This window comes from Centroberyx affinis, unplaced genomic scaffold, assembly GCF_046629955.1.
Source record: "Centroberyx affinis isolate AG114_WGS23_722 - 3 ecotype Tasmania unplaced genomic scaffold, CSIRO-AGI_Caff_v1 ptg003342l_1, whole genome shotgun sequence".
Taxonomy (NCBI): Eukaryota; Metazoa; Chordata; class Actinopteri; order Beryciformes; family Berycidae; genus Centroberyx; species Centroberyx affinis.
This window is the reverse complement of record NW_027281338.1, coordinates 68,045-79,310: the sequence shown is the minus strand read 5'-3', so window position 1 is coordinate 79,310 and position 11,266 is coordinate 68,045. Positions and strand designations below refer to the sequence as shown.

Genomic DNA, 11,266 nt, shown 5'->3' with positions numbered 1-11,266 from the left:
TTATTACATTATCAGTTGCTACAGGTTTGAAAGGTTTCAAATTGTAAGAACCATAGAGATAAAACTGTTTAGTCTCTGTGGTAAGAACTCTCTCAAATGACAAACTCTTTCTGATGATTTCAACTTTTTAACCTGTGAAGCTGCAGCGAGCCTCGGCCTCATCCTGCCTCACTAACTGACTTTCTAGTTCTTGATCACGTGGATTCAGCGCCTCCCTCAGGCTGAAAGAGGGAATTACAGTTCACTGACCGTTTTCAGCCCACAGGTACACTCTTAAAAACTGCCAGGTCCAACAGGGATCCTCCAGGAACCTGTACAAGGTTCTCTGAAGAGCCTAACAGTTTGGAGAGCTTCTTGGAAGACTACTAAAATATTTCAAAGGTTCACAGAAGAACCCTTTTCTCCGCTGGGGGATCTGAAGGAACCCACAGAGTATGAGGGATTCATAAAATCTGAGAAAATTGAGATGACAGAGAGAAGACATTGATAGTTTTAGTTCAGTTTTAGTTTTATATTTTGTTTTATTTAAAAAAAAGTCTTGCTTTAATTTTTATTTCAGTTTATGACAATGACTTTTTTAACAGCTTGTTTTCATCTTAGTTTTAGTTAATAACTTCCTCCCAACACTGATGTATGGTTGAATTTGACTCAAACCATCAGAAGGGAAAAGGACATTAGGAAGCTGAGATGGTAAAAACATATTCTTTTAAACTGACAGAGTGCAAAAAGTGCTCAAAGAGTGCAAAAATGAATAAATAAATAAAAGTGAAAAAAAAACTGTTTGCTTAAAAAGTCAATTTTAAGGAAACAGTCACCGTTGATCTCCTGATTGGCTGAAAACATTTGAAAACATTTGGTTTCTTTGTCTTGACTTTTACCTGCAGATGACCAGCCTGACATCAGGGTTTATTTCCTCTGCGTCCCTGCAGTAGACTTCATGTCAGAATACAGAAAAACAGAAACCTAAACATGTTGCTGTGACTCTCTGATCCGTCCTTTAGGTTAGTTAGTTATTTAGAACTTTATTGTCCACAATGTGTGGACAATAAATGTGTGTCTTTGGCTTCATCACAAACAACACAGATTTACAAACAAGACAATTGTAGAAAACACAAAAAACATAAAAACATCAGAAGGCAGCAGAAAAAGCTTATCAAATTGTACCCACGCTTTGAGCAGGAGCTCAAAGTGTGGGTACAAAAGGTGGGAAGGATCACTTGTGAAGTCAACAGCTTTCTTCCTTGTGTTAAATACATATTTGTCGCTTAGTTGCACCTGTGTCTTGCCAAAGATTTTGCTAGCCGTGTTTCCGCTCTCGACAGTTTCCCTTTGTTTCTGATATTCAGGTTTCGATACCACATGACCATATTAAAAGATAAGATGCTTTCCACGAGGTTCTTGTACGCTTTTTACAAATATAATGTGTGTTATCTGTAAAATTTATGTGGCTGTCTATGTAAGTTCCCAGATATTTGAAACAACTGACTATTTCTACAGGGTGCCCAATGATTGTTAAAGACTGGGATTGGTTTAAACTCCCATTTATTGTTGGGTATGACAAGTTCTTTGGTTGTGTCTATATTGATTTCAAGTATTGTCAAGATGTTTAAATTCTTCCAAATGGTTTTCATCGTCCTGCTGATTTGTAACTGGAACTTGTTTCACTTCCCGGTGGCAGTGCTCCTGTGTATGCAAGACAAAGCTTCTATCACTGCAAAGACTCATTTGACTGATTATTTAGGTGAAAAACAGACTCTGGACTGGATGTGAAATATCTGGAAAAAATGAAACAAAACATCAACACCTGTCACTCTTCAGCACTTCTTTCTGTCTAAAAGGAAGCCTTGGTCACTTAAAACAACACAATCTTACATTTCAGGCAATTGCAATGTGTCAATCAGAGTTAAACAGTCAATGATGTACAAGAGAATTTGATGTGGCACCAAGGCTGGCCAATCACAGCCACCCTTTTGGATCCGCCCCTGCCTTGAGTCACCTTAGCCAAATCACATGGTATTGACTGTTAACATAAGTGTCATTTACACTGGGGACGCTGGGGACATGTCCCCACCACTTTTTGAAATGGCCAATTTTGTCCCCATCACTTTTTAAAAGCATAATTTGTTAAAAATGTTCTGAAAAATAGCTTGCACCAAGAAATGTTAACTAACAAATGAGAACGCTTTGAGAAAGGTATATTTGCACAATAAGAAAACATACAATGCAATGTAAATATAGAAGAAACAAATGGGCATTGTCAAAAAAAGTAACATAAGCTAAAAAAAAAAAAAAAAAAATTCTCGCCATAATTATCTACTCTGACCTCATACCGATCCCCCCATTACATTGCCTAAAATCGCATATGTTGAAGACCGTTTAAAAAATGTTTTGTCATCTGAGCCCTTATGTCTCCACCACTTTTCAACTCAAAGCGACGCCCTTGACTGTTAATCATTCTTAGTTCATCCTTTCACTTTAATTTTGAAGCATGTCAAAGCTCCGCCCCTTATCTGCTTCACCCGACACAAACCAGGAAACAGGCTGTCACTCTTCCTCTCCTCACTGAGAAGAGACACACACACCGAGAGACAGACGATAAGATTCACCTTCAGACCAAACCCACGACTTCCACTGAGGGAGGACAGCTACAGGAGGGAATACTGGGAATACTGGGAATACTGGGAATACTGGAATACTGGAATACTGGAATACTGGAATACTGCCACTTCAACCTGCTGCTGACTCCACACACTGAACAGGAGATTTAGAGAACTACGACTCAAAGTGAAAGTAAATTCCAGTGAACTTTCTAGAGGAGGGAGTGGTGCCACGACTGGCTGACTCACTTCCAGTTTGAGCCGTCTGCCTGGTGAGTTTTCAGCTTCACTCAGAGAGAAAATGTCTTCCATATCAGAGGAGGATTTCTCCTGTCCTGTCTGCCATGACATCTTTAAAGATCCTGTCGTCCTGTCATGTAGCCACAGCTTCTGTAAAGCCTGTCTGCAGAGCTGGTGGACAGAGAAACAAATACATGACTGTCCAATTTGTAAGAAAATATCTTTACATGGTGAACCACCTGTTAGCTTGGTGTTAAAGAACCTGTGTGAGGCTTTCTTACTGGAGAGAGATCAGAGAGCTTCAGCAGGATCTGAGCTTCTCTGCAGTCTGCACTCTGAGAAACTCAAGCTCTTCTGTCTGGACCATCAGCAGACAGTGTGTGTTGTCTGTCTGCATTCAGAAACACACACCAACCACAGAATCAGACCCATCGATGAAGCTGCACGGCATCACAAGGAGGAACTTCAGGAATCACTGAAGCCCTTACAGGAGAAACTGGAGCTCTTTAATGAAGTTAAAGGAAACTGTGATCAAACAGCAAAACACATTAAGGTCCAGGCCCGACGCACAGAGAGGCAGATTAAAGAGGAGTTTAAGAAGCTTCACCAGTTTCTCCAAGAGGAAGAGGAGGCCAGGATCGCTGCATTGAGGGAGGAAGAGGAGCAGAAGAGTCAGACGATGAAGAAGAAGATTGAGGGTCTGAGCAGAGAGATAGCAGCTCTTTCAGACACAGTCAGAGCCATAGAGAAGGAGCTGAGAGCTGAAGACGTCTCGTTCCTGCAGAACTACAAGGCTACAGTGGAAAGAGTCCAGCGCCCCCTGCTGGAGGATCCACAGCTGGTCTCAGGAGCTCTGATAGACGAGGCCAAACACCTGGGCAACCTGAGCTTCACAGTCTGGGACAAGATGAAGCAGATGGTCTCCTACACTCCTGTGATTCTGGACCCAAACACTGCCCATCCAGATCTCATCCTGTCTGAAGATCTGACCAGTGTGAGAGGTGGAGAGAGACAGCAGCTTCCTGAAAACACAGAGAGGTTTGACTACTACCGCTCTCTCCTGGGATCTGAGGGCTTTAACTCAGGAACTCACAGCTGGGATGTTGAGGTTGGAGACAATACAGACTGGGAACTGGGTGTGGCAGCAGAGTCTGTCCAGAGGAAGGGAGACATACGGTCTGGATTATGGACAATAGAGTTATATAATGGTAAAAACAGCGCATGCTCCCCACCAGATCCAGACACTGATCTTCCAGTGAAGAAGAAGCTCCAGAGGATCAGACTGCATCTGGACTGGAACAGAGGAAAACTGTCATTCTCTGATCCTGATACTAACACACACATACACACCTTCACACACACCTTCACTGACAGGCTGTTTCCATTCTTTTACACTCGGGATGAACTCCCTCTGAAGATTTTACCAGTGAAGGTCTCTGTAACAGTGGACCAGCACAGTTAGAGATGAAGATGATAGTGATGATGAAGATGATAGTGATATGATGGTTAGGGTTAGGGTTCAAACACATTGAGACAGACTGTCAGTGTGGCAGTGGAATCTGTTGTACTGTCAGAAGACTTTTGTTTCAGTGTGTAGAAAAGAGTTACTCACCCTAGAACTCAGTTTCCCATGATCCTCTACTCCCTCCCTCTTGACCTTTCACCTGCCACTCCACCTCACTGCCCAGCTGTGTATGATTAGGACTGATGCACTCAGTTTGTTCCCTTTGTCTAACAACTGTGTTCCAACAACCTTCCAACTGACCATCGGTCCCGCTGCCTTAAAGATTGTGGTAAAAGATATTTTGATTACCATATACATTTGTTTAATATATATATCTAATTCCTGTTGGATGCACTAAACTGGTGTTTAGATGTCAGCTGTAATCATCATTCAGCTTTGGCAGTTATTATTTATAGTTGGTGTTATTTTGGTTAGTTTATAGTCTAATCAGTATATTTGTAGGTAAGTGACAGTTCAACTTGATTCAATATTAATAATTCCTCATGTACCTGTAGTAATGTGCACTGGTAATATTTGTGAATGTTTTTATTGAATATTGAATTTGATTGAGGTTGATTGTTGTGTTTATTGATTATTGTATTCCTTTTCTTCTTGGCTTGTATTACAGAACCACACAGACAAATATACAACATACATTCAAATAAACTTTGATGCATCGATCTGGACTGTGGGACATTTTTTATACAACCTGACCGTTGTACCATGGTGGTGATAGTCTCCTGAACACATAGAACCAACCCCTTTCTAACACAGTGTGTGTTTGACTAACATTTACTTTGGACTGCAATCAATAAAATACAAAGGACAGGAAAGAGTGAGAAAACATGGCTTCTGATCACTGATCACTGACTTGGGGGCTTTTGACTTTATTATATTTATATTATCCAGCAATTTATTAGACAACTTAAGATGTATAAACTGCTGGATAATGTAATAACTTGTCAAAATGTAATAGATGTAGCAGAACCAGGTCTCCTCGGCTCAAAATGGACCCTTGAGTAACATTCTTTCCCAGGAACAAAAATAACTCTTCACCTTTAAAGCTACAAAGGTGTCACCTTGATGCTGACCAAGAGTAAGGGGGGATCTCCTCCACCAATCAGACAACTCTTCTGAAATGTACAGGTTTATCTACAAGCCACATCAGACTGCAGACCAGGATCTCCCTCACACACACAGACTCACACAAATTAAAATAAGATTTCTTTTATCTGGACCAGAAGACTGAGTTCTATTGAACTGATGTTGGACAATTAGTCACATTAGATAATTAAATACATTTTGTATCATGTTACCAATCAGGAATTTGTTTCTCTCGTCTCTTTTTAGTTCTGTAGGAATTCTTGGTTTAGTCCTCTTCTCTCTCGCTTTTTAATAGATATCATCACCAGAACCGCAAAGACTGTTACAAAGTTATTTCAAGAACAAGTTGTTAATCCGTTAATTAGTAAAGGTTAGAGAAGCCAGAAGTTTGTTGTTGTTGTTGAAAGGTCCGATGGCCTCCTGAGGCGCTCCGTCCTGCAGCGTGGGGAGAGGAGCCTGTGGCTGAAGGTTCCTCATCAGCCTCAGCTCATCATAGGGTGCATCCCAAGTCTCTTAAATTGCATCCACGTTTCCCTCACTTGCGTCTTTTCCTTGCGTCTTAGTCCCTCCCACTGAGGATGCATGGAGAGACGCAAGGAAACCATGCGAGGAGAGAGGAAACGAGGAAATATGTTTTTAGAGAAATGAGACGTCCTTTCCTCTGAAACGTCATGTGAAGTCTGTCTCTGCAGACAAAACGGGTTGTGGATGAAATAAACGTAATTTAGGTTCCCCATGTTCTTGCATTAACATTATATATCAAAAAGCATTAAATAACGGGCCCTTACACTTGTACTGTTTCTCTGCCATCTCGTTCAAATTTGCCAGATGTAGGGGCAGAGTAATTAACGTAATGGCGTTCAGCTGAAAGTCTTCCGGGAAGGCTGCTCTCGTGTCTCCTCACTCAGCTCCTCAAAGATCCCTCCTCGCTCCTCGCTCCTCGCTCCTCGGAGCAGAAATAAGAGCTTTGGGACGACCTTCAAAATGGCAGAGCAGAACAACTTCCGGTTCAAGCGAGGATCGAGGAGCGAGGAAATATCAAATAAGAGACTTGGGATGCACACATAGAGAGAGAAAAAGAGGGAGAGAGGGGTTCTCCGGATAGAGCTGATCTTTCCCATCATCCTCCTCTCTGCCACTTCCTCTAGACTGTCCAGCTAAGTTCCACCACAGAGCTGGCCTGCTTCACCAGCTTCAGTTAATTAATGACTCATCTATTTATTTGTTCATCCATTTATTTTTGCTATCTAACTAAATATGTATGCATATCAGATAAGTACATACATGTATACATTTGTGTATATATATATGTGCATATACTGTATGTGTGTATGTAGAACTATGTGTTTATGTTTGAATGTATGTAGGCCTACACAAGGGCATAACTTTGGTTTGAACATTGGGGTGATTGAGATGCATAGACCCCGAGAACACCAACCCTGTAGGGGGGTCCAGGGACATGCCCCCCCTGGAGATTTTTTTAAAAGAACCAACCCGGCCGTGATCATTTCTGATGAATTTTAGGGGAAAATACTTAAGACTACTGACCAATAAATCATGACAAAAACATGAAACCACAAGATCAAACCAACAGTTCAGAAAGTCACCACCAAACTCCCTTGTTCATTTACTGAAAAATGACTTACCAGTAAATTATATTTGATGCATGCTAACATTAATAATTACATTATATTATTGATATTGTCCCTGCCACCTAAGATCTGCCTCCTAGCTGGGTTTATTTTTCAGACACATATACTCATGTGATACTGTTGTGTAAAATACTGCCACACTGCCTATATCTTGCTCTCTAGAGGGCCCTATTCATATGTTTAGGTCCAATCTCTAATCACCATTGAGTGGTGACAACAACAACAGCAAAGAAAATATAATTATTAGAAAACATGATTCATCCAATCAGGGAGATTTTTGTACCAACTAACAGCTTAATGCTTGATTCTAGAGCATTTTCCCCGCTCATGTCCTTATAGGTCTTTTTTGCACTTCCTCACTGCAATGGAACCTCAAATAAATCGGCTAGTTTAATCACCATCAAGATATTTACACATCTTGGACACACCTGGGACATAGGCCTATTTGTAAAAATCAAGAACTAAATGCTTTTAGACCACTTTCTATCTAAAAATCAGCAAAAAGCAGTTAAAATGCCATATGTATTTCTTGACATGGTGTAATAAACAGCTGAAGCTAGTGTGTTTTCCATGAGAAGCCTTATCAACAGTACAGAAACAAGCAACTATGCAATGGAGAACAACATGCTTTTTAAAAATTGATCAGATCTACTGTCAGTTGCCAATCAGTCTTGGCGACAGCCGCATGCAGAGCCGCCTCTCCGCGGCATTCACCGCGCCTCATGTGAAGGGAAACAGGCACAGATCCTGTGCAGACCCACAGTGCGCCCTCTAGAGGCCATCTGACGAAACCTGAATTTGCCACTTTCTGCCCCCGGCCTCATGGCACACTGTGAGAAAAATAGCTGTTGCTCCGCGTGTGGTAACCACAGAAATGGCCGCAATGCACAGTTGTGTAGAAGATGCTGCTATTATGACAGCTAGCTAGCTAGCTAACGTTTGTATATGTTTACATAGCCATATATAACTACTGAATTGTAATGTACATAGCCTACCTCATACACCCACTCTTGCACCGACACTTTGGGCTCTCATTAATGTCCCGGTAGCTGCTTAGAAAGCAATCATTAAGTTTTGGGAAATCACATACCTCAAGAATCAGCTTTTCCTCCATTTTTCAAACTCAGTGACAACATAACAAACTCTCATTTCACTAGTCAGGCGACATGGTGTTCATGGCTGAGCAGGCAGGCGGGCGGCGTGTGCGTGATACGAGCACGAACGTGACTTTTTCACGAGAGCAAGCCCACGTCCCGCTCCGCCTGCCAATCCGCCCACTCCTCCACGCAAACCTACTTATTTGCTTAAAAGCCGTTAATGGAAATGCACCAGATTCACATTTTAAGATTGTCGATTAGTCAATACCTGAATGGAGATGTAGCACCGAAAATGAATGAGGACCAAGTGATTGTAAGGCGCAACCAAATACAAAATTGAGGAGGGGGTGGTGGGTCCGGGATGGCCGTAAAAAGCACGGGGAATGATTTTATCCATTTATCTTTGTCTTTGTCTGTATAATATGGAGTTAATTTATATCCTACTTCTTATGCTATATTATTGGGTCGCGACCACCCGTAAATTACGCCCTTGAATATAATCTATTCCTTATTTGACTTTGGTACCAGTGCTTGAAGTGGAAAAAAATAAGTGCCGGTACTCCCCTTGTTTCACATGTTGGCATGTGTATCGGCTGGTATCGGCAAATCATTAAGTGTTACATTTTGAATTTTCACAGTGAATTAAAGATACTAGGATATATTGCTGATCAAAAAACATAATTTATTTCATCAAGGGGACAACCATTTCAATTATTGGAGTCAAAAATAAATGACCATCTATACTAGCTTTGGTGTGTGGTGCAATGAAGTCATCAGGCCTGCAATGGAGAACTCTAAGTAGCTGGGGGGCAATGAAGACAAGGCGACTCCACATCTATCAGAGGAGACGTGGTGATCTCTTGCTATTAAACTGGCACTCAATGTTGCCTATTGACTCTCACAACAGACACAGACACGGATAGGAGGGAGTTAGACAGAAAAAAAATTACAGAGTAGCCTAGTTATGCAGGTGGCAAAGAATTCAGTAAAGAGATATACTGCTGGGTTAGATTAACCAAATAGGCTATTCTAAAGAAACAGCAGACAGTTAGGTTATATTAGCTGATTGAATATTTGATTGCAGCAAGTTCAACAAGCACTAGATATTGATGGTGGCAGTTTCATAAAGTAGCCTACCGAACCGCTGATTAGCCGTTCCATTCTCTCTCATTAGACAGAGGACATTGCGTCAACCTGCGTTTAAAACTCTGGCAAGTTTGCGTTGGCGTACAAATTGGCAAACGTAGGCTACAAACCTGGTAGACCATCACTTTAAGGCCCATTAAGAATCGCAAGGATCTCCTCTTCAATTCGGAACCCATCCAATACAACAAGAAACGTTTGTTTCAATAAATGTTTAACTTTTAGTTGTGGCTCGCTTGCCTCATTCTTGAGACGTTACTGATGCTCTACTAGCCACCGACAGGGAGACCTAGGCTGCGGTCGAATTGTCTTTTTTGCTTAGGAAGGTTCCTAACTGAGTGAAATGACCCGGAAGCATCTACGTGGCAGCTATGATAAGAGCTGGTCAAATTCTCTGAATGCTAAGGAAAGGTGCTTCAGTGCTTCCTTACTTAGTTCCTTTAGCATAGGATACACTGGACCATCCTTTACGAAAGGAAAGGAGATAATGCCGTCCCACAGTTCCTTGCGGCACCAACATTTAAAGCGATGCACCATTCGGCCGTTCACGAAAACAAACGACCAGACCGACAAAGGACACGGATCATCATGCAAGTTACTGTTGCTTATTAAGCATTTTCCATCTTATGCCATAACTTGCTAATATGCTTATATGTTTTGAACTTTCAACAATATGTTAAACCCATAGGCGAACTATGAACGTTACGTTGCTGTTGTAAAATGATCAAAGTGAAGTTAACGTTGTAGCGTAACCTATGCTCAGTTTGCATTAGTTATTTCTTCATTCTGAGCGTTGTTGTATTGCCAGCCTTTAGGAATATCATTCATTAATTTTACTTCAGTCACAGATGCTGAAACCCTTGCCTTAATAAAGGCCTGTACCAGCCATAACAACTTAAAAGCACAATCAAGTCAACATTTCAAGGTGTTTACTGAGTTGTGTGGTCGTTCTTAAGCTATTATATGCATAGGCTTATAATCAGATCATAATCAGCATATTAACCATAACACAGAAGTCTGTCTTTCAAGAAAAAGGGATATGAGACGTTTTTAGCCAGATGATGTTTTAATTCAACATGTTTGAAACTTAAGAATGATGATATGTACAGTAGTAGATTTGTAGGCCTAACATGTTATGCCTATCTTGCATGAATTTAACAATTATTTTCATACAATCATACTAATTGGGATTCATGTCGATATGAGTGGACAGGAGGGTGAGCGTGAGCAGCCATTCTCAATGTGACAACCATTTCGTTTCACTTTTGTGACTGGCAGCCTATATTCCTTTTTTATTTTAATTCCAACCATGGTGATGAAGCAATATTTTTCACCGGGTTGTCCATGTTTATATAGCCTGCATGAAACAACATGGTAAGAACGCACGGGGCAAAGTATCTAGGATGCACTTTTAGTAGTACATTGTAGTTTCACCACAGCAGACTCACGTCATTAACATCCGCCGTCGCATAATTACGTAGCCTAGTGTAAGTGCAGTTGGATTCTCTTAGCACCGCGGTTGTCTTTTCCTAAGCCCTTATGAATTCTCCTTCACATCTTTCCTTGACCTCATGACGTTTTCCAACGAGGTCAGGGAAAAGTGGTTAGGAATAGGATTTAGGATGTATTTTTTAGACTATTCGACCGCAGCCCTACTTGGAAAAGCAGGCAGGCGAGAGCGGAACAGGTGATCCGGTTTCCGTCACGCTGTGCCCCCTGGGTAATGTAGTTTATTTAGGGCCATGAATCACCCAGAGATCGTGATTATAATTTAATATATTATTATTAATATTATATATAATATCAGAACAATAGAAGTTGCAGGAGATATCTCATCCTTCCCCTCCGTTTCTAGCTGATGTTTTCATTAATTTTGTTTACTGCTTGTTTTCATTCATTCATGCATACACTTAATTATTCACACGTACA

The 11,266-nt window shown here is 41.1% G+C and overlaps 1 protein-coding gene across 1 annotated transcript; it reads left to right on the top strand.

Annotated features, from left to right (window-relative positions):
- The first annotated feature begins 2,566 nt into the window (after nt 1-2,566).
- LOC139660574 (E3 ubiquitin-protein ligase TRIM39-like) lies at nt 2,567-4,330 on the top strand. Its single transcript, XM_071538746.1, has one exon. The coding sequence runs from the start codon at nt 2,899-2,901 to the stop codon at nt 4,297-4,299; it is 1,401 nt and encodes a 466-aa protein (XP_071394847.1). The 5' UTR covers nt 2,567-2,898; the 3' UTR covers nt 4,300-4,330.
- The last annotated feature ends 6,936 nt before the right edge of the window (nt 4,331-11,266 follow it).